This window comes from Salmo trutta, chromosome 40 (genome assembly GCF_901001165.1).
Source record: "Salmo trutta chromosome 40, fSalTru1.1, whole genome shotgun sequence".
Lineage (NCBI taxonomy): Eukaryota > Metazoa > Chordata > Actinopteri > Salmoniformes > Salmonidae > Salmo > Salmo trutta.
In genome coordinates this window covers 21852152-21875907 of record NC_042996.1, presented here as the reverse complement: position 1 = coordinate 21875907, position 23756 = coordinate 21852152, and the positions used below count along the sequence as shown (strand labels likewise).

At 45.1% G+C, this 23756-nt stretch overlaps 1 protein-coding gene across 2 annotated transcripts; it reads left to right on the top strand.

Annotated features, from left to right (window-relative positions):
* Positions 1–2115: 2115 nt before the first annotated feature.
* On the top strand, positions 2116–22868 carry LOC115180512 (transportin-3). 2 transcript variants are annotated; one of them, XM_029742659.1, is made up of 23 exons: positions 2116–2398; positions 4862–5062; positions 5405–5478; positions 5741–5897; positions 6432–6575; positions 6907–7082; positions 7283–7421; positions 7522–7668; positions 7866–7973; positions 8092–8183; positions 8333–8472; positions 8750–8959; positions 11049–11140; positions 11280–11356; positions 11515–11575; positions 11840–11980; positions 16398–16514; positions 16633–16727; positions 16958–17114; positions 17353–17520; positions 17824–17936; positions 22228–22319; positions 22471–22868. In XM_029742659.1, exons 1-22 carry the CDS (start codon positions 2285–2287, stop codon positions 22286–22288), a joined length of 2784 nt encoding a protein of 927 aa, XP_029598519.1. In that variant the 5' UTR covers positions 2116–2284; the 3' UTR covers positions 22289–22319; positions 22471–22868. The 2 variants fall into 2 exon arrangements, with proteins under 2 accessions (XP_029598519.1, XP_029598520.1); XM_029742660.1 differs by having other exon boundaries at positions 2117–2398; positions 8768–8959.
* The last annotated feature ends 888 nt before the right edge of the window (positions 22869–23756 follow it).

Genomic DNA, 23756 nt, shown 5'->3' with positions numbered 1-23756 from the left:
ATTGAGAGTCCAACACCCAATCCTAGACATAGAAATACTAAACTAGAGAGAACATAGAAATAAAAAAACATAGAACATAACCCAAAAACCAGAAATGATAAATCAAACACCCTTCTAAACAAACCACATAAAACAAATAACCCCTGCCACTTCCACATAACCCCTATTACTGGTCAGGACGTGACACCACTTCAGTTTGCAGACCGCCCCAACAGGTCCACAGGTGATGCAATTGCCATCACACTGCACACCTCCCTATCCCATCTGGACAAAAATAATACCTATGTGAGAATGCTGTTCATTGACTACAGCTCAGCATTCAACACCATAGTACCCTCCAAGCTCATCATCAAGCTGGAGGCACTGGGTCTGAACCCCGCCCTGTGCAGTTGGGTCGTGAACTTTCTGACGGAATACACCCAGGTGGTGAAGGTAGAAAACAACATCTCCACTTCGCTGACCCTCAACACTGGGGCCCCACAAGGGTGTGTGCTCAGCCTTCTCCTGTACTCCCTGTTCACCCACGACTGAGTGGCCATGCACACCTCCAAACTCAATCATCAAGTTTGCAGGCGACACAACAGTAGTGGGCTTGATCACCAACAACAACGAGACAGCCTACAGGGAGGAGGTGAGGCACTCGGAGTGTGGTGTCAGGAAAACAACCTCTCACTCAACGTCAGCAAAACAAAGGAAATGATGGTGGACTTCAGGAAACAGCAGAGGGATCACCCCCCTATCCACATCGAAGGGCAGCGGTGGAGAAGGTGAAAAGTTTTAAGTTCCTGGGTGTACACATCACAGACAAACTGAAATGGTCCGCCCACACAGACAGTGTGGTGAATTAGGCGCAATAGCGCCTCTTCAACCTCAGGAGGCTGAAGAAATTTGGCTTGTCATCCAAAACCCTGACAAACTTTTACGGATGCACAATCGAGAGCATCCTGTCGGGCTGTATCACAGCCTGTTACAGCAACTGCACCAACCTCAACCGCAAGGCCAACCAGAGGGTGGTGCGGTCTGCACAACGCATCACGGGGGGCAAGCTACCTGCCCTCCATGACACCTACGGCACCCGATGTCACAGGAAGGCCAAAAAATCATCAAGGACAACAACCACCCGAGCTACTGCCTGTTCACACCGCTATCATCTAGAAGGCGAGGTCAGAACAGGTGCATCAAAGCTGGGACCGAGAGATTGAGAAACAGCTTCTATCTCAAGGCCATCAGACTGCTAAACAGCAATCACTAACTCAGAGAGGCTACTGCCTACATTGAGACCCAATCACTGGACACTTTAATAAATGGATCACCAGTCGTTTTAAGCAATGCCACTTTAAATAATGCCACTTTAATAATGTTTACAAATCTTACATTAGTCATATCACATGCATATACTGTACTGTGACCCTGTACTGTATTTTATACCATCTACTGCACCTTGCCTATGCCACTCGGCCATCGCTCATCCACATACTTACACGAACATATTCTCATTCACCCCTTTAGATTTGTGTGTATTAGGTAGTTGTTGGGGAATTGTTAGATTACTTGTTAGATATTACTGTACTGTTGGAACTAGAAGCACACACATTTTGCTACACCCGTATTAACATCTGCTAACCGTGTGTATGTGACCAATAACATTTGATTTAATGTATCTGGTTCATTGCTGTAAGTAGTTTTCAACCTTTTTGGTTACTTTAACCACGTTTCACTCAGTCTGAACTGAAGTACCCCCTCATGTCCATCTGATAGTTAAGAAAATGTTATTATGCATATTCCCAAACACTTCCTGTGGATAGACCAGGTAGGCACTCCGAGCACAGATAAATAGGTATTTTTGGTACATGTACCCCAGTTTGAGAACAACTGTTGGAAATCATGCGCTTTGCTGACATCTAGTGGTCTTTCAGTGTATATTGGGCTTCTCTTACAAAAAACATGTACATACCACCTAGCTACATAGTTATACATTGTAACCATGAATTATATTACATTGATATGGTGTTTCTCGTTTTTACTACTTGTTTTACAATAACAGTAAAAGAGACCCATTGTGTCCCTCGAATCTGTGAAGTATAGCTTTTAGTTCCTGTATCTGTATTTCTAGACGGGGGCGTTTGTCGGTGACACACACGGGGAACCTGTGTGCGATTGAGATGGCGGTCGGAACAGCGAGCACAACTAACGAATAAATATTACCCCGTCTGAACAGAAACTGTGGAACTTGTAGCGCCTTCGCATTTACCCTCAACTGTAACCCGGAACGTAGCATAGCGCTATGGAGAAACCGACAGTCGCACTTGTGTATCAAGCTGTTCAGGCTCTTTATCATGATCCGGACCCCGCCGGTAAAGAGCGAGCCTCAGTGTGGCTGGGGGAGCTACAGAGATCGGTAAGTAAACTTGAGAGATGGGGGGGGACTTGGAATGGGCCTAGAACAAGACATGGCTAGGCAGGTCGTGTGAGGCCGAAAACAAAACATTGCATCAGAATGCGTAATACCGTGGTGATATAAAACCATTGGATGTGTGTATGCTAACCCAACAGCGAATGAATGAGCATAGATTCACACGCTAGCTAGCAACAAACTGCATAGCATTAGCTAGTTAGCTTAGTCAAGCTGGTTTGTTAGTTAACTAACTAGTTAGCATTAGCCCCACAGTTCCCTTTTCTACTACTAGCCTGCTAGTAACAGTCAACTGGAAACGGGGATACATCTATGGGGGATTTCCCGGTGCAACGAAGATAATGAAGGCAAACAGTAGCTCGCCTTTTCTCGCGTGTAGTCAAACGACCCATGGTGTTAAATGCTAGCTAGTTAGCCACACATTACTAGTTAACATCCAGGTATTGCTAGCTAGTTGTTTAGTTAACCCTAGCCAACTACAGTAGCTGTCTGTACATAATTAGTAGCTCGCGCTAATGACAGCAACGTTAGCCGGTCATAGCACAGGAGGAGCGCGAGGCGAGGGTGGCCACCGTGATAGCGTCCAATACTTGCTAGCATACTTGCCGTTTTAGCCACATATGGCTAAATTGCTAAGTAGAGGGGCGTGTTGTCTCGCTAGACAACGTTAGGTTAGCGGGCTAGCGATATTGCCATGTAGGCTTTTGCTTTGAGTTAGTCCGCGAACGTTAACTTGGCTAGTTACACTAACAACTTGCATTTATGTTGATACTGTTGGGTAAATGGTATGTGCCACTTAGTTGTTTGCTGCTGGTTGACTTTAGCCGTTTTATTATTTCCGCATCTGTTTGGTTTTTTTTCCTCCCATGGTGCTGCATCGGTCTGGTTTCCGCATATTCATTGGTTACTGTCTTGACTCCTGCAGGAAAAGCAATCATTGTCTGTCATCGGACAATCAGTGATTGAAATACGGCCCACCTACATGCAACCTACGTATTCCTACCAACTTTAATTTATTACTGTGATAATTTATATAATAATGGCCTTCCCGCAGGTTGCATTGAGGGTAACTGGATTCAAAAACGCAAATCCCCCCACTATCATGCAGTTCGCACAGAAAGTCCTCTCAAAGTCAAATATTGATTCCCTAAAAAAAAATGCTATGTTGCTTAACACGTTTTAAAACACGTTAGACTGTGACACCAGCAACTTCCTGAGTTTGCTGGCGCTTGGGGATCTGAACGGTCTAATTTGGGAGAGCAGGAGCCATCTGAGTGATGAGCACTGTATGTGATCTGTGCTGTCAGCAGCTTTTTTTACCCTGGCTGCCAGGACATACTGGACACTGGGGACAAATGGGCAAGGGGCTTGGCTGTTAAACTTTGCAATATAAATTCTCATACACATTTTACCAGGTTATACTTTACAGTCCTTATACCATGCTCCAGAATGTCTAACAGCAGACCAACTGTTGGTGAAGGCAACAAGCCCTCTACGAAGGCAGCTAGCTAAAGACACCTGATGATGAACGCATAGGAAGGATATCAGATTTGGCCTACTGTATTTGTAAATAGGCCTACTCCTTTTGGGTCTTTGAGTGATTAGGGTTTAGAAATATTTTGAGTAGGTAGGGATGCAGAACTGAAAATGTAAGCATAGTGATCCATTTACAATGTTTACAATAAATACAATTCACATTTTTCCTGTAGGCCTATGCCAACAGTGCGCAACAATAACTAATTTATCATAACCATTACACATAACAAATACTAATTGCTAAATTGCCCCATATATATTGTCAATTTACAGCAAGTTATTTAAGCTTTACTATCAACCGGTTATATTGTGGAACAGTCTTCAAAAAGGCAGTAACCTCAGCAGTGGCACTTGCTTGTAGAAGCCTATGGCTGTGCAATTGCATAGTCTTGCTTTGTTAATTTAGCAGACAACGCTTAAACAAACAATGAGGTGGGGGTTTGTTTTATTTTGGAATAAGCTCTGATTTTCATATTTGCCACTGTAGCAGTTATTACAAAAAGGAATGTTGTAATAAAATATTTTATTACAAGTCCTACAAGCAGCAGTGTGTGTCCTTTCCACCCTGTTTAGTCAGTTGATTGTTCCTGGGTATCCTTTCCAGACCATTTAGCTGTGTAGGCCTGTGTGTGTAAAACTGCCGGGTTTACCACTACCCCGGTTTTTGACCTACTTGTTTCGGTAACCTTCAAATCAAATCTATTTGTCACATACACATGGTTAGCAGATGTTAATGCGAGTGTAGCGAAATGCTTGTGCTTCTAGTTCCGACCATGCAGTAAATATCTAACAAGTAATATAACCTAACAATTTCACAACTACCTTATACACACAAGTGTAAAGGAATGAATAGGAATATGTACTGTCTGAATAAAGTTAATGGTGACGCTAACTTTTCTCCCCTCCCCGCAGATGTACGCGTGGGAGATGGCAGACCAGCTCCTCCAGCTGAAACAGGACGTGGAATCTTGTTACTTTGCCGCCCAGACCATGAAGATGAAGATCCAGATGTCGTTCTTTGAGCTCCCCCCAGAGACCCATATCGCCCTCCGAGACTCCCTGCTCTCACACATACAGAGCCTCAAAGACCTCTCCCCCATCATCGTCACCCAGGTAATGGCCGCCTCGCCCATTGATGTAACTTGGGCTAACGCCCCTCCCGTCCAGTTATTGTCCACCCTGTCACAGTGACCACTGAAACTCCAGGATGACTTGGATTTCTGTCTGCAGACTTTATGCTCCTAGAATGCTCTCAAGGAATGTCCCACTGCCCATCTAAATGTCCCAAAGGCTTAGCAATGCACAATAGAAATCTAGCATTTACCCCCAATGTACCACTACAGAGGAGTAGCTGTGGTACACTTTAACAAGTACAATATTACGTGGCATTAAAATACTCTAATCCTTACAAGTTCTTCCTGGTTGCTTGTCTCATTTCTCTTGTCCCATTCTCAGCTCGCTCTGGCCATTGCAGACCTCGCCCTACAGATGGCCTCCTGGAAGGGCTGTGTCCACACCCTCATTGAAAAGTAAGACCCCTCCCATTAGCTCTCAACCACCCATCTCGGATCACAGCTGTGGATAACACAATGCAAGATTTACAGGATATTAGACCACTGTAGGTGGTTCTATAAAGTTGAATGCTATTGAAAATAGTTAATGAGTTGGTATGTTTGAGGTGACATTAAGCTTAAAATACATCTCCTTCATGCTAATTTTCTCATAACCGACTGCTGCCGTCTCTCCTCCACTCTCCTTGCCCCTCTTTCTCTGTCTCTCTCTCTTTCTCAGGTATAGCAATGACGTCAGCTCCATGACGTTTCTGATAGAGATCCTTACAGTGCTCCCCGAGGAGGTCCACAGCCGCTCCCTACGCATCGGAGCCAATCGCAGGACAGAGATCATCGAGGACCTGGCCTATTACTCCAGTACTGTGGTCACCCTACTGGTGAGAGTTCTATCCATTCCTCTTTCTCTTGCCTACACTCTCACATACTAGCCTATTTTACCCACCTGATTAAGCTGGTCTAAACTAGAGCACCCGCCACCACTCCCCCTTACCGGATAAGCAGACCTCCCATGGGTTCATCTTAATTTGAAACCCTGGGGTGTACAGCCTCATTATCACACAGCTTTTCAACTACTACCACTACCTTAGAGGGACAAACTGAACCACTCACTTTGCAGTATATCTTTCTCTGCAGAATGTCCAAGGTTGACTGTAGATGTTTGTGAGGATTAAGTGTAAGAATGTAGGAGTTGTCCTCTCAAAATGAACAGAAAAGAAACAGAACTATACTGTTTGTGTTGAGGGTTACTTCAACCTACAATCAACAATTTGCCTGGAGTCAATATTGATTACACCTGTCGTGACTGTTTTGTTGGGTGAACTTCCTTGTGCATTTGACTTTGGACACCGCATTGTGGTTTTGATAAGGGTCTGTGTTGTTGGTGCGCGCGTGTGTTGTCACTCTGTCTACAGATGACGTGTGTGGAGAAGTCGGGCAGCAATGAGAAAATGCTGATCAAGGTGTTCCGCTGTCTGGGCAGCTGGTTCAACCTGGGAGTCCTGGACAGCAACTTTATGGCCAACAACCAGCTCCTCATGGTCCTTTTCCAAGTGCTGGTATGTCTGTGTCTCGGTCTCTTTCTCTCCCTCTTTGTCTGGCTTTCTCTCGCTCTCTCTCATCGCATTTTGGAATCACAAATTAACAGTGCTAGTGAAACACTCCCAAAAACAAACAACTTTTAGGATACTCCCAAAGTCTCTCGAAACATTGTAGTGGCATTTGATCCTAACCCTTATTTCTGCAACAACTATTGGGGGGGCAGGGCAATAATTTATGCCGGTTTAGAATGCTAGTCGCTTGTATGCACAGTGCATCGTTTATATTTTTCAGCCGGGACATCTCTTTGATGTACTGTTCTTTTTTTTTTTTTGTCTGTTTGTTTGGCAGCAGAGAGACGAGACGTCCACTAACCTGCACGAGGCCGCGTCCGACTGCGTGTGTTCAGCGCTGTACGCCATCGAGAACGTGGACACGCACATGCCCCTGGCCCTGCAGCTCTTCCAGGGCGTCCTCACGCTGGAGACGGCCTACCACATGGCCGTGGCACGGGAGGACCTCGACAAGTACTAACACGCTACTCCCCTTTTCATACCTACACCAAGATCACCTATCCAATCACCACACCCCTTCCTGCCCCAAACCTATCTCTCCTCTCCATTGCTCTTGATGTTGAGCTCTTCTGTCTCTTCTCTGCTGTCCTCTGTGTGGAAGAAAAGAATGATAACTTTTATCCACAACTCTCTCCTTCTCCTTTTGTTCTCAGAGTGTTGAATTACTGTAGGATCTTCACTGAGTTGTGTGAGACGTTTCTGGAGACGACAGTCAGGAGTCCAGGCCAGGGCATGGGAGACCTGCGGACACTTGAGCTACTGCTCATCTGCGCAGGACACCCTCAATATGAGGTACACAACACATGATACACACACACACACACACACGTGCACACACTCTGTTGCTTTGGGTGGATTTCAAGTGTGTGCGTTCTCTTCTGGTTCATCTCAGGTCGTGGAGATCTCCTTTAACTTCTGGTATCGTCTGGGAGAGAACCTGTATAAGACCAACGACCCTGCCCTCCACGGCATCTTCAGACCCTATATCCAGAGATTGCTGCACGGCCTGGCCCGCCACTGCCAACTAGACCCCGACCACGTAAGGACCACCCACCACATGACAAGGAGTCCTTAACCAACTCCAGTGATGCCGACCGTACTCCCCAATACTCTTCTTGTGTCATATCTGATTGTAGAATCCCATAACCATGTGCATCTAAGTATTTCAGTACATCATTTAACTTTGGCAGCACTATATCATTCATTCACGGTCTCCACTTTTGGATTGATCCACAGGAGGGCATCCCAGAAGATACTGATGACTTTGGGGAGTTCAGGATGAGGGTGTCTGATCTTGTGAAGGATGTCATTTTCCTTGTGGGCTCCATGGAATGTTTCTCCCAGGTAGCTACCCTTTTAGAAATTACAAGTTCAAATGACGTCATTAAGATGACAAACTATACCGACTTCCTTCTCTTCTCTTTTCTCTCTCTCTCTCCTTTCCTCCCTCTTGCTCTCTCAGTTGTACTCCACTCTAAAAGAAGGGAACCCTCCCTGGGAGGTGACTGAGGCTGTTCTCTTCATCATGGCCGCCATCGCCAAGAGTGTAGACCCGTGAGTGTCCTCTTCGTTCTGTTAATGAGTCATAATGTGCGATGACTAAATCGCTTCTCCACCGTATAGAATGTGTACAGCTACTTGTTGATTTGTATGTCCTTCCCCCAAGGTGTTTGTGTACCGTGTTAATGCTTTCCCCCTGTCAGTGAGAACAACCCCACCCTGACAGAGGTGTTAGAGCAGGTGGTGCTGCTGCCAGAGACTGTCCATATCGCCGTGCGCTACACCAGCATTGAGCTGGTGGGGGAGATGAGCGAGGTCGTTGACCGCAACCCGCGGTTCCTAGGTAGGTTCAGTGGTCACGTTTACGGGCAATATCTTAGCTCGGGTCCTGAGTGATTGAGTTTATCGATTTAGAGGTTCATCTTCATGTGTGTATGCCCCTCGTTTTGAGTACATCTCTATTTCCTTGTCATTTTTCTTTGTTATTTTTCCATTCCTTGTTCCTTCCTGTGTCAAATGCCTGTCGCTCTGTTTTGTTATGTCCCTGCTGTGTTACGAATGTGCGCCTCTGTCTGTGCGCCTCTGTTGGCTGTATACTCTGGACGTGTGCATGACCTTAGCCCCGCTCTATGTCACAGACCCCGTGCTGAACTACCTGATGAAGGGCCTGAGGGAGAAGACCTTGGCTTCCGTGGCGGCCAAAGCCATCCATAACATCTGCTCTGTGTGTCGGGACCATATGGCCCAGCACTTCCAGGGCCTGCTGGACATCGCCCGTGCCCTCGACTCCTTCGCCCTGACGACCGAAGCCGCCGTAGGCCTCCTCAAAGGTAACCTTATGCCACCCTTATTTTATTTACATAATTTTTATGGTGTGGATAGAAGCCACAATCAGTGTAATTGTCTGTATTTTCAGTCCCCCACTTTTTTTTGTATGTATATTTTCCCCTAACCCTAATACCCCTCCCCTAATTGTAGTAAACTAATGGACAACAATAGTTAGGCTTCTACTTCCAGCTTATACGTACTATTAATCTTTTACGGACACAATATATTTTACATGGCATATCTTTTGTTTATTTTTTTTAGTCCCATACTTCAGCTACCCTCAACCCCTCCCATCTATCTCTGAAGATCATCCCGTTTTGATTTCTAGTTGCCATATATACACTTGCATACAGTACCAGTCAAAAGTTTGGACACACCTACTCATTCAAGGGATTTTCTTTATTTTTACTATTTTCTACATTGTAAAATAATAGTGAAGACATCAAAACGCTGAAATATTTGTTCTGTCTTTTCTGATGGATTAAACTGAAATTGAAACCAGCTTTCTATGTCTTGTTTTTAAAAATATCTGAAAGTGTGAAGTTGTATTCTGAATGAAGATGATGATAAAAAAAAGTCATTCTTGAACACGGGGTGAGCCATTCTTACTAATCTGCCAGAGAACCAGTTTGGATATAAGTATAGATTTTGTATGCCTTAAGTGAGAGGTCCAATGCTTTAATATTTAGTCATTTCTGCCTTCCTAATTCGTATTTATTTATATAAATAGGCCTGTTCCAAATGAAGTGAAATAAAAAAAAAAAGTAACTGAGTGTAGGTAGGGCCATGAGTAAAAAGGTAAACTGGGATATGACTAAATAATTAATCGGGTGTTTTTATATATTTTTTTTCTCCTCAAATAGACAGGTGTTGTCCTTTCCATGGTAGCAAGATCTTCTCTAAATTGGGTAACTTTCTATTGTAGTGAGAATTTATTTCTTTTGGGATATGATTACAGAGTATTTCCACTTCACCGTCAGACCGTTTTATTGGTAAAATACACAGTAATGTTAAAGTTGTATTTAATTTTTTTTAACATGGTGCATTTAATCCAGCGAGGTTCGAAAAAGGATCTATACCCTGAGGCTGTGCAGGGATCAAAAATCAAATTGTATTTGTTACATGCGCCGAATACAACAAGTGTGAAATGCTTACTTACAAGCCCTTATCAAACAATGTAGTTTAAGAAAAAATAGCAATATAAAAAAATTAATTAAGGAGCATCAATAAAATAACAATGAGACTATATATACAGGGGGTTCCAGTACAGAGTCAATGTGCAGGGGCACCGGTTAGTCGAGGTAAAGTGACACTGCAGGGATAGAGTAACAGCCGTGTAAAGATGGGGTGGGGAAAATGCAAATAGTCTGGGTAGCCATTTGATTAGATGTTAAGGAGTCTTATGGCTTGGGGGTAGAAGCCTTTTTGACTTGGCACTCCGGTACTGCTTTCCGTGCGGTAGCAGAGAGAACAGTCTATGACTAGGGTGGCTGGAGCTCATGGCAATTTTTTTAGGGCCTTCCTCTTACACCGTCTGGTATAGAGATCCTGGATGGCAGGAAGCTTGGCCCCAGGGATGTACCCTCTGTAGTGCCTTGTGGTTGGAGGTTGTGCTGGTGATGCAACCAGTCAGGGTGCTCTCCGGTGCAGCCGTAGAACCTTTTGAGGACCCATGCCAAATCTTTTCGGTCTCCTGAAGACGAAAAGGTGTTTTTGTGCCCTCTTCACAACTGTCTTGGTGTGTTTTGGACCATGATAGTTTGTTTGTTTGATGTGGACGCCAAGAAACTTGAAGCTCTCAACCTGCTCCACTACAGCCCCAGCGACGAGAATTGTCGATTTTAAAAGAACGTGAATCGTCAGCGTACCATGACACCTTTCTGCTCCACTCCTCTATTCTGTCTCTCACTTTCAATCTCTTGTTTTATGAATGTCTCTCAATTGCTGGTCCATATGTCAGCAATTTGTTCTCTCTGGACTGTGGCTCGATGTTCCGTTTGTCTTTTTGTTTGATTGCCTACTGAGGTTGATTTGTATTAAACAGTGGTGTTGCTCTGTCACCATGGTAACGCTGGTTGTTTTACCTTGCAGGTACAGCACTGGTCCTGGCTCGCCTGCCCCTGGAGAAGATCGCCGAGTGTTTGAGTGACCTGTGTGCTGTGCAGGTCATGGCCCTCAAAAAGGTGTGTGGTGGTCTGCCATTTTGGTTGTTGGTTGTGTGTATGAGGTACCTTAGTAGAATTGTGTAACACTACAATAGTGTAACAGGATTGGGGATTTGTGTGATACCAACAGGTTTGCTTATTTGTCTCTTATCTTCAGCTTCTCTCTCAGGACCCCAGGAATGGGAAAGCTGCTGACCCCACTGTCTGGCTGGACAGACTAGCAGTCATCTTCCGGTTCGCTCAACCCAATTATAACACATTATACTATATATACATATCCTGGTTGCACAGGTCATGACCTGTCTTATGTAGCTATACAGATATGAGGATTTGGGTTGGTGGTTTAATATTTTAAGCAGAAATGTTCATATTAACGTTTTTTTTTTTTTCAGACACACAAACCCCATCGTAGAGAATGGCCAGACACACCCATGTCAGAAAGTTATCCAGGAGGTAAAGCAACTGTCAGTTTTTTCACCCTCTACATTTTTCTATCCATTTTCTTTTGTATTTGGACAAAGCTACCATTGCATACAACCTGCGTTGTTCAACCCATTAACTGGACTGCGTTTTAATGGGGCTATTCTGGTGCTCAACTACCCTGATGCTTCTCTCCCTTGCAGATTTCAACTTCAACTTGAGGCCATGATTGAGTACAGTCATTCCCGCAGCTTCTCATGCCAAATCTATATTGGGTGTTTCCTTGGTTCTCTGTAGATCTGGCCGGTCCTATCAGAGACTCTGAACACACACCAGGCTGATAACCGCATCGTGGAGCGCTGCTGTCGCTGCCTGCGGTTCGCTGTGCGCTGCGTGGGCAAGGGCTCTGCCTCTCTACTACAGCCACTCGTCACACAGGTGCGTGTCCCTGTGTTTTGGTTCACGATACGCCCCATATACAGATGGATAAATCTTGGTTGGCGTCTGTTACTTGTGTATACAAAATCCTTTGCCACCGGGTGCTTGTTGAGCCCAGGGCAGCTGGTGACTGACAGTTAGGCTGAATGTACAGTATAGGGTTGCAACTTTTCCAAACTCCTGGGGTGAAGGATTCCCTGGCTTTCTGATTATTCTCTCTTGAATCTAGATTTCTGGGAATTTGTGAGAAGTTACTGGAGTTTTTTTACTCTAGTATAGGTCCTTAATATAATGCGTGTGTTTCAGATGGTCAGCAGAACTTGACGTTAACGCTTGTCTGCTTGCCCGGGGAAAGTAAAAATACATTATTTGGACAAGCAGATTTAAAGTGGTCTGAATTGACGAGTGAAAAAAAATCACACATCACTATCAAACAATTAGGTTACTTCGATCATAATTTGATTACTGTCATCCGGATACGATGTTTTGCTCACTGTCCTCCCAATCTCTGCAGAGATTGTAGGCCTGCACTGACAGGCAAAGTGGTCTTTCAATCATGCAGTCGCGAGGTGTGTTTTTGAGATCAAAGCGAGCCGCGTTAGAACATTTGTTGATAATAATTGCTAGTGAGCTATTTGCTCAGTTATAGCAAATGTTTGGTCAGTAACAAGAATCCTGGTAAAGTAATGGTGTCTGTCAGCTGTGTGCCAGTTTCTGGATGAGGGAGGGAGAGCGAGACGGAGAGGGACATTTGCGCAGCAGGTAAAATAATGATATGCAAAAGACACTCGATAACCAGCCAAACTACACAATGTTTTGAATTTGAATCTCGCTAGTTAACTATATTAACTATTAGCATGCATTAAATGTCATGTTTGACGTCCTAAAATAACTTTCCACTGGCAATTCGGTATCACGGGCAGCCTCATAGATATCATCCTAACCAACTTGCCCTCTAAATACACCTCTGCTGTTTTCAATCAAGATCTCAGCGATCACTGCCTCATTGCCTGCATCCGTAATGGGTCAGCGGTCAAACGACCTCCACTCATCACTGTCAAATGCTCCCTGAAACACTTCAGCGAGCAGACCTTTCTAATCGACCTGGCCCGGGTATCCTGGAAGGATATTGACCTCATCCCGTCAGTAGAGGATGCCTGGTTATTTTAAAAAAATGCCTTCCTCACCATCTTAAATAAATATGCCCCATTCAAGAAATGTAGAACCAGGAACAGATATAGCCTTTGGTTCTCTCCAGACCTGACTGCCCTTAACCAACACAAAAACATCCTGTGGTGTTCTGGATTAGCATCGAACAGCCCCCGTGATATGCAACTTTTCAGGAAAATTAGAAACCAATATACACAGGCAGTTAGAAAAGCCAAGGCTAGCTTTTTCAAGCAGAAATTTGCTTCCTGCAACACAAACTCAAAAAAGTTCTGGGACACTGTAAAGTCCTTGGAGAATAAGAGCACCTCCTCCCAGCTGCACACTGCACTGAGGATTGGAAACTCTGTCACCACCGATAAATCCACTATAATTGAGAATTTCAATAAGAATTTTTCTACGGCGGGCCATGCTTTCCACCTGGCTACCCCTACCCCGGTCAACAGCACTGCACCCCCCCACAGCAACTTGCCCAAGCCTCCCAAAATCAGTCAGCTGATGTTCTGAAAGAGCTGCAAAAATCTGGACCCCTACAAATCAGCCGGGCTAGACAATCTGTAACCTTTTTTTTCTAAAAATATCTGCCGAAATTGTTGCTGCCCCTATTACTAGCCTGTTCAACCTCTCTTTTGTGTCGTCTGAGATTCCCAAAGATTGGAAAGCAGCTGCGGTCATCCCCCTCTTCAAAGGGGGGGGACACTCTTGACCCAAACTACTACAGACCTATATCTATCCTACCCTGCCTTTCTAAAGTCTTCGAAAGCCAAGTCAACAAACAGATTACCGACCATTTCGAATCCCACCGCACCTTCTCCGCTATGCAATCTGGTTTCAGAGCTGGTCATGGGTGCACCTCAGCCACGCTCAAGGTCCTAAATGATATCTTAACCGCCATCGATAAGAAACAATACTGTGCAGCCGTATTCATTGACCTGGCCAAGGCTTTCGACTCTGTCAATCACCACATCCTCATCGGCAGACTCAATAGCCTTGGTTTCTCAAGTGATTGCCTCACCTGGTTCACCAACTACTTCTCTGATAGAGTTCAGTGTGTCAAATCGGAGGGCCTGTTTTCCGGGCCTCTGGCAGTCTCTATGGGGGTGCCACAGGGTTCAATTCTTGGACCGACTCTTTTCTCTGTATACATCAATGATGTCACTCTTGCTGCTGGTGAGTCTCTGATCCACCTCTACACAGACGACACCATTCTGTATACTGCTGGCCCTTCTTTGGACACTGTTAACTACCCTCCAGATGAGCTTCAATGCCATACAACTCTCCTTCCGTGGCCTCCAACTGCTCTTAAATACAAGTAAAACTAAATGTATGCTCTTCAACCGATCGCTGCCTGCACCTGCCCGCCCGTCCAGCATCACTACTCTGGATGGTTCTGACTTAGAATATGTGGACAACTACAAATACCTAGGTGTCTGGTTAGACTGTGAACTCTCCTTCCAGACTCACATCAAACATCTCCAATCCAAAGTTAAATCTAGAATTGGCTTCCTATTTCGCAACAAAGCATCCTTCACTCATGCTGCCAAACATACCCTCGTAAAACTGACTATCCTTTCGATCCTCGACTTTGGCAATGTAATTTACAAAATAGCCTCCAATACCCAACTCAACAAACTGGATGCAGTCTATCACAGTGCCATCCGTTTTGTCACCAAAGCCCCATATACTACACACCACTGCGACCTGTACGCTTTCGTTGGCTGGCCCTCGCTTCATACTAGTCGCCAATCCCACTGGCTCCAGGTCATCTACAAGACCCTGCTAGGTAAAGTTCCCCCGTAGCTCGCTGGTCACCATAGCAGCACCCACCTGTAGCACACGCTCCAGCAGGTATATCTCTCTGGTCACCCCTAAAGCCAACTCCTCCTTTGGTCGTCTCTCCTTCCAGTTCTCTGCTGCCAATGACTGGAACGAACTACAAAAATCTCTGAAACTGGAAACACTTATCTCCCTCACTAGCTTTAAGCACCAGCTGTCAGAGCAGCTCACATATTACTGCACCTGTACATAGCCCATCTATAATTTAGCCCAAACAACTACCTCTTCCCCTACTTTAATTAATTAATTAATTTATTTTGCTCCTTTGCACCCCATTATTTCTATTTCTACTTTGCACTTTCTTCCACTGCAAATGTACCATTCCAGTGTTTTTTACTTGCTATATTGTATTTACTTTGCCACCATGGCCTTTTTCGCCTTTACCTCCCTTATCTCACCTCATTTGCTCACATTGTATATAGACTTATTTTTCTGCTGTATTATTGACTGTATGTTTGTTTTACTCCATGTGTAACTCTGTGTTGTATGTGTCACACTGCTTGCTTTATCTTGGCCAGGTCGCAATTGTAAATGATAACTTGTTCTCAACTTGCCTACTTGGTTAAATAAAGGTGAAAAAAATAACCGCAAATGGCCAACACGCATTTGATATGGGTGCACAGTTGATGAAACAATACTGCATACTCCAGTTGTAAAACCATCTCTCGCGCTCAGAATTGTCTAGGATTCTCCTCTGTTCAATAGTAACAAATATTCTTAGAATAGCCTAATTGACAAGTAACTCCTATGCTGTCAAGATCTCCCCTGAACACTAAATCATTTAACCTTACAAATAGATAAACTTCTAAGTTAGCTACCTCGCCCACCTTAACCATTTAATCCCTGGTTCATTGAATGAGGGAATTATTTTATAAAGACCAAGTATTTGATTGTAATGTTGCAGAGTGGCCAACCCTCATCCAGGAGAGCGCGTGCAGGATTTTGCTCCTTCCCTGTTGGAACACACCACATTGCTCAACAGGTCCTTGATAAGCTGACTGGTGTGTTTGAGCAGGATTGGATCAAAATCCTGCACACCTAGTAGCTCTCCTGGATGAGGGTTGACGGACCACGTGTTTCATCCAGTAGCTTATCAGTGCACTATTTTTACTTTGTGGGGGATGCTCAAGGGCCAACGGTAGGATATATAATTCATGGGATCAGAGACCAGCAGCCTTCCATTGTCAACACCAGTGATTTACAATGAATGTTATTTTGTGAAGTGGTTCCTTGCATTATACAACACAATTTTCAGGGAACTTTTTGGCCCTGGTGTTATTTTTTGTGTGGGGGGGGGCCCAGACTGAGCTTTTGGACAGGTAAAAATTCAGTCACAAAAGTTAATGTCAAGCTCTGGTCAGTGTGTACCAGGTGTAAATATGTGTGTATCAGGTGTAAAGATGTTGTGTTTCAGATGGTCAGTGTGTATCAGGTGTATCCCCACTCCTGCTTCCTGTATCTGGGCAGCATCCTGGTGGATGAGTACGGCATGGAGGAGGGCTGCAGACAAGGTCTACTGGACATGCTACAGGTAGGGGACGCACACCACTTTCATAGGTACTCATAGTTCACTAGAGTGGCAGTGGAACTCTGGTTGTTGTTGTTGTTGTTGGTTTTGACCTGACTTTGTCCCTTCTCTCTACCCGTAGGCTCTTTGTATGCCCACCTTCCAGCTATTGGAGCAGACCAACGGTCTCCGTAACCACCCAGACACAGTAGATGACCTTTTCAGACTCGCCACCAGGTATGATCAACTGGAACACAGTTCAAACTGTTGCTCCTCTCCCTCGAAATAACAAGTTCACTTACTTTCAATGGGTCTTGTCTGAGTGGCAGGAATGAAACCTAACCATTGCTGGGGACCTGACATAGGCATACTTGTTTTACAGCGTTCAGGTTATAAAGAAGATTCTCTCTCTCTCTCTCTGACATGTCTGTCTTCCCATCGGTGTCTCTCGCTTCTTCTCTCTGCAGGTTTGTCCAGCGTAGTCCCATCACCCTGCTCAGCAGTGGCATCATCGTCCACATTATCCAGTGTGCCATCGCGGCCACGACACTCGACCACCGGGATGCCAACTGCAGCGTCATGAAGTTTGTCAGAGACCTCATCCACACGGGCGTCAGCAACGACGTGAGTCAGCCCCCAACAGTCAATCTATTTCAAGTCCGTTTGTTTGACGTCTCTGTTGCAGAATGCACAGAATCCCTGATCTACAAATATATTTCTATCCCAAATTATTCCGTATGTCATCAAGATGAGCAAATCTGTGCCTCACCTTGCTCAAACATGGGGATTCACTGTTTGACGATCAATCAAGTCTCCTCTGAATAACAACAGTCAGATTGTCATGTTTGTTTCCCCATTTCAGCACGAGGATGACTTTGATCTGCGGAAGCAGCTAATAGGCCAGGCCATGGGGCAGCACGGGCAGCAGTTGGTCACCCAGCTCATGCACACATGCTGCTTCTGCCTGCCACCTTACACACTCCCCGATGTGGCTGAGGTGCTCTGGGAGATCATGGTGTTTGACAGGCCGGTGAGTCTCTCACACGTACATTGACTCTCACACACACTTAGCTCTTTCGGTTCTGACAGTACTCGTACAATACATATGCAGTTGAATGTACACATACACTGGTCTTCAACAGGTGCTCGCTGTCATACCACAAGATGGCGATAAGAGAACATCTTTCAACAGGGACCACAATTCATAGTCACACACTCTTCCAATGACATTGGCATGATAGCACTTTCACTCATGAGATAAGTGTTGTAGTGCTACAATTGCATTGCGTCCTGATGTGCGTTTGATGTTTAACGTTGCGGATATGTTTTCTAGACGTTCTGCCGCTGGCTGGAGAGTGCGCTGAAGGGGCTTCCTAAAGAGACGTCAGGCGGGGCAGTGACCGTCACACACAAACAGCTCACAGACTTCCACAAGCAGGTCACCAGGTGAGCATATCACAACCACGTTCCTTCCATGCTTCTCAAGTGTAACCTGGTGCAGTCGTACCCATCCGGTGCATTCCTCCCTGCCAGAAATAATCTAACTAGCCACATGTTGTCCTCATAGGTTCAGGAGTTATGTCAGGTGAAACTCTGCATAGTAGTTGACTCCCTGTCAGCTGTTGATGTTCTGACTCTGGGAAGAGCTCATGTGTCCCTGGGCATGCTCGAACAAGCTGCTCCAGTGGAACGCTGGGAAACCGGAGCAGGGAAACCTCATGGATTCCCTGCCACAAGTTGAAGCTCGCCTAGAAGCGTCCCTTCCCTGCCCCAGTTCTCCAGCGCTCCACCCTCCCTCCTACGCAGTGTCTCTGAGGGAATGGGCGCTTCAGATACATGACAGCTAAAATCAAATCTGATTTGTCACATGCGCCATATACAGGTGTAGACCTTACACTGAAAAGCTTACTTATGAGCCCTAACCGACAGTGCAGTTTAAAAAAATACGGATAAGAATAAGAGATCAAAGTAACAAGTAATTAAAGAGGAGCCGTAAAAAAAAAATAACAATATACAGGGGGGTGCCGGTACAATGTGCGGGGGCACCGGTTAGTTGAGGTAGTATGTACATGTAAGTAGAGTTAGTGACTATGCATAGATGACAACAGGAGAGTGGCAGTGGAGAGGGAAGGGCAATATGAATAGTCTGGGTAGCCATTTGACTAGATGTTCAGGAGGCTTGTGGGTAGAAGCTGTTCAGAAGCATCTTGGACCTAGACATGGCGCTCCGGTACCACTTGCCGTGTGGTAGCAGAGGGAACAGTCTATGACTAGGGTGGCTGGAGTCTTCGACGATTTTCAGGGCCTTCCTCTGACACCGCCTGGTATAGAGGTCCTGGATGGCAGGAAGCTTGGCCCCAGTGATGTACTGGGCAGTTCGCACTACCCTCTGTAGAGCCTTGCGGTTGGAGGCCGAGCAGTTGCCATACCAGGCAGTGATGCAACCAGTCAGGATGCTCTCGATGGTGCAGCTGTAGAAACTTTTGAGGATCTGAAGACCCATGCCAAATATTTTCAGTCTCCTGAGGGGGAATAGGTTTTGTTGTGCTCGCTTCACGGCTGTCATGGTGTGCTTGAACCATGTTAGTTCGTTGGTGATGTGGACACCAAGGAACTTGTAGATCTCAACCTGCTCCACTGCAGCCCTGTCGATAAGAATTGGGGCGTGCTCGGTCCTCTTTTTCTTGTAGTCCACAATCATCTCCTTTGTCTTGATCACGTTGAGGGAGAGGTTGTCCTGGCACCACACGGCCAGGTCTCTGACCACCTCCCTATAGGCGGTCTCGTTGTTGTCGGTGGTCATCGGTAATTTTAATGATGGTGTTGGAGTTGTGCCTGGCCGTGCAGTCATGAGTGAACAGGAGTACAAGAGGGGGCTGAGCACGCATCCCTGAGGGGGCTGTGTTGAGGATCAGCGTGGCGGATGTGTTTTTACCTACCCTTAACACCTGGGGGCGGCCCGACAGGAAGTCCAGGATCCAGTTGCAGAGGGAGGTGTTTAGTCCCAGGGTCCTTAGCTTATTCATGAGCTTGGAGGGCACTATGATGTTGAATGCTGAGCTGCAGTCAATGAATAGCATTCTCACATAGGTGTTCCTTTTGTCCAGGTGGGAAAGGGCAGTGTGGAGTGCAATCATCTGTGGATCTGTTGGGGCGATATGCAAATTAGGTTGGTCTAGGGTTTCTGGGATGATGGTGTTGTGAGCCATGACCAGCCTTTCAAAGCACTTCATGGCTACAGACGTGAGTGCTACGGGTCGGTAGTCAGTTAGGCAGGTTACCTTAGTGTTCTTGGGCACAGGCCCTATGGTGGTCTGCTTAACCTCTAGCGTATTGGGGACGAAATCGTCCCACCTACTCAACAGCCAGTGGAATCCCGTGGCGCGATATTCAAATACCTTAGAAATGCTATTACTTCAATTTCTCAAACATATGACTATTTTACACTATTTTAAAGACAAGACTCTCGTTAATCTAACCACACTGTCCGATTTCAAAAAGGCTTTACAACGAAAGCAAAACATTAGATTATGTCAGCAGAGTACCCAGCCAGAAATAATCAGACACCCATTTTTCAAGCTAGCATATAATGTCACAAAAACCAAAACCACAGCTAAATGCAGCACTAACCTTTGATGATCTTCATCAGATGACACTCCTAGGACATTATGTTATACAATACATGCATGTTTTGTTCAATCAAGTTCATATTTATATCAAAAACCAGCTTTTTACATTAGCATGTGACGTTCAGAACTAGCATACCCACCGCAAACTTCCGGTGTATTTACTAAATTACTCATGATAAACGTTCACAAAAAACATAACAATTATTTTAAGAATTATAGATACAGAACTCCTTTATGCAATCGCGGTGTCCAATTTTAAAATAGCTTTTCGGCAAAAGCACATTTTGCAATATTCTGAGTACATAGCTCGCCATCACGGGCTAGCTATTTTGACACCCACCAAGTTTGGCACTCACCAAACTTAGATTTACTATAAGAAAAATTGGATTACCTTTGCTGTTCTTCGTCAGAATGCACTCCCAGGACTTCTACTTCATCCACAAATGTTGTTTTGGTTCAAAATAATCCATAGTTATGTTCAAATATCCTCTGTTTTGTTCTTGCGTTCAAGACACTATCCGAAGGGTGACGCGCGGACGCGTATCGTGACAAAAAAATTCTAAATATTCCATTACCGTACTTCGAAGCATGTCAAACGCTGTTTAAAATCAATTTTTATGCGATTTTTCTCGTAAAAAAGCGATAATATTCCGACCGGGAAACCCTGTTTTCGTTCAAAGACTCAAAGTTGAAAATGGCCTCTTCACGTGCACGCGTGCACCCGTTTCATTGTTCTCAGATCGACCACTTACCAAATGCGCTACTGTTTTTCAGCCATGGGCTGCAAAGTCATCATTCAACGTTCTGGCGCCCTCTGAGAGCCTATGGGAGCCGTAGGAAGTGTCACGTTACAGCAGAGATCCTCAGTTTTCAATAAAGAGAGTGTAGAAGGCCAAGAAATGGTCAGAGAGGGCACTTCCTGTACAGAATCTTCTCAGGTTTTTGCCTGCCATATGAGTTCTGTTATACTCACAGACACCATTCAAACAGTTTTAGAAACTTTAGGGTGTTTTCTATCCAAATCAAACAATTATATGCATTCTAGTTTCTGGGCAGTAGTAATAACCTAGTTATATGCATTCTAGTTTCTGGGCAGTAGTAATAACCAGATTAAATCGGGTACGTTTTTTTATCCGGATGTGAAAATACTGCCCCCTACCCTAGAGAGGTTAAAACATGTTGGTATTACAGACTCGGACAGGGAGAGTTTGAAAATATAATTGTAGACACTTGCTAGTTGGTCAGCTCATGCTCGCAGTACACGTCCTGGTAATCCGCCTGGCCTTGTGAATGTTTACCTGTCTAAAGGTGATCAGTCTTCTGGAACAGCTGGTGCTCTCATGCATGTTTCAGTGTTATTTGCCTCGATGCAAGCATAGAAGTAGTTTAGCTCGTCCAGTAGGCTGTGCTTCCCTTTTGTAGTATGTAATGGTTTGCAGGCCCTGCCACATCCGACGAGCGTCAGAGCCGGTGCAGTACGACCAATCTTAGTCCTGTATTGATGCTTTGCCTGTTTGATGGTTTGTCGGAGGACATAGCGGGATTTCTTATAAGCTTCTGGTTTAGAGTCCCTCTCCTTGAAAGCGGCAGCTCTAGTCTTTAGCTCAGTGCGGATGTTGCCTGTAATCCATGGTTTCTGGTTGGGGTATGTATGTACGGTCACTGTGAGGACGACGTCATCGGTGCACTTATTGAAGCCCATGACATGTGGTGTACTCCTCAATGCCATTGGAGGAATCCCGGAACATATTCCAGTCTGTGCTAACAAAACAGTCCTGTAGCTTAGCATCTGCTTCATCTTACCACTCTTTTATTGATATAGTCACTGGTGCTTCCTGCTTTAATTTGGCTTGTAAGCAGGAATCCGATAGTATTTCTGAGGGAGCACCTTGAGTTCACAGTAGGAGTCTTGTGAGACAAACTGCAGGCTAGACATGGGTTCAGTTCAGATTAATATAAAGTGACCTTGAATAAATGGCGAGCCTGAATGTGTTCAATGACCTTTTCTTTTCCGATTTCATTTGAAATAACCTTTACCATGTAAATGCGCCACATTAATAACGTTGCCCTTTCTCTCCCTGCCACCCCCTCTTTCTCCTTCTCTCTAGTGCGGAGGAGTGTAAGCAGGTGTGCTGGGCTATCCGGGAGTTCACCAGATTGTTCCGATAGCCATGCCCAAAAAGCTCTGCCAGAACACCAGGTACGGCATCAACCCAGAAACCCAAACAGCCCCCACACTGGGATCTGCGGACTCCTCTCGCTCCATGTCTTTAGATGGTTACAAAAAAAACCCATCTGATCGTATTTACGTTGGTAGTGTCATTAAGATCGCCATTGTTTTTCTTCCTCAGGTTAAATATTTTGGCGAACATTCAGAGGTGACGGCAAAGAGGCTGAAGACCGCAGCAGACGAGAATCTAAAGGGATCTCCTACTGGACAGATGGGCGGGACTTGGCACTGTGGAAAGCCAATCAAGACGCATCGCAAGGATTGGAGTGACAGGGTGAACCCGTAAACGAAACGCGCCTTCGACTTTGGCCGTGTGAGAAGAGACGCCCCCCTTCCGCTCCCCTGCCTCACTGTCGCCACAGTAACAGGTGGCATGAGGGTTGAAAGGGGGCGGGGCAGGAGGGCATGTCCAAGGAGGAACGAGAATTCACCGACTCAAAGAAATGGAATGGGATTAGTTCTGGATCCATCTTCAAAAAGAACAAGAGAAGGGAAGGAAAAAAAACAAAACAAAAAAAACAAAGGATGTGCCTGGTTGCAAATCATAATGCATCAAAAAAAGACTTGTACGTTTTTAAATTGAGAAATGATTTATTTTCATGGATGTGTCTTTAGAACTTTAACATGGTCTTGCTGTCGGTGCCATATAGAAAAATAAATAGCAAACCCACGATGCCCTTCCCAAATTGGTCACCACTGCCTTGTGGAGGAATTTAGGAAATGGTTGAAGGGAATGCTGGGAGATTTGGCGTCACCTTTGACCTTTTTAAACGTGTTGGCTGGAGTTTTACTGTTCTCTATTGCCAGGGAAGGAGAGTTATGACAGGTCGATTGGGACTCTGGCAAATAGTATATTCTTTTTTTTATTTTTTTTGTTCCACCTCTGGCATCGTCCATTCTTGGGGAGGCAGACGCCGTCATGTTGTGAGCAACAATAAAAACGACAGTGAGGAACAAACGTGCCTTTGTCTGTGTCATGTTTTAGAGTTCAGACATTGGTTCATCCCAGACCCACAACCCCACTCATTCTCTGGCAGAATCCAGTTAGCCAAGGTGTTCTGTTGCAGAGCCACTGCTGTCTGTCAGCCACAAGTACACACCTTGGTATTATGCATTTGGTGTGCTATAGGTGTTGTTCTACTTGGCATCTGTGGACATTTATCTGTGACATATGCAACCATACGTTAATAAGCTCCTACTTTTCAATCCTATTCACAATCAATAACATTTCCAGTGACTGCATGTAGAACTCCATATAGCTACTGTCACTCACCACCCTTCCAAGGGTAATTTGCCGACAGGTTCACAATACAACCCGGTCTGTGTTCAAGTCAAACAGGTTCCCTTCCAGCTGTAAAGTGAACATGGAGGTAGGTGTTTCACTGTTCTGGAATTCCCCCTAGAATC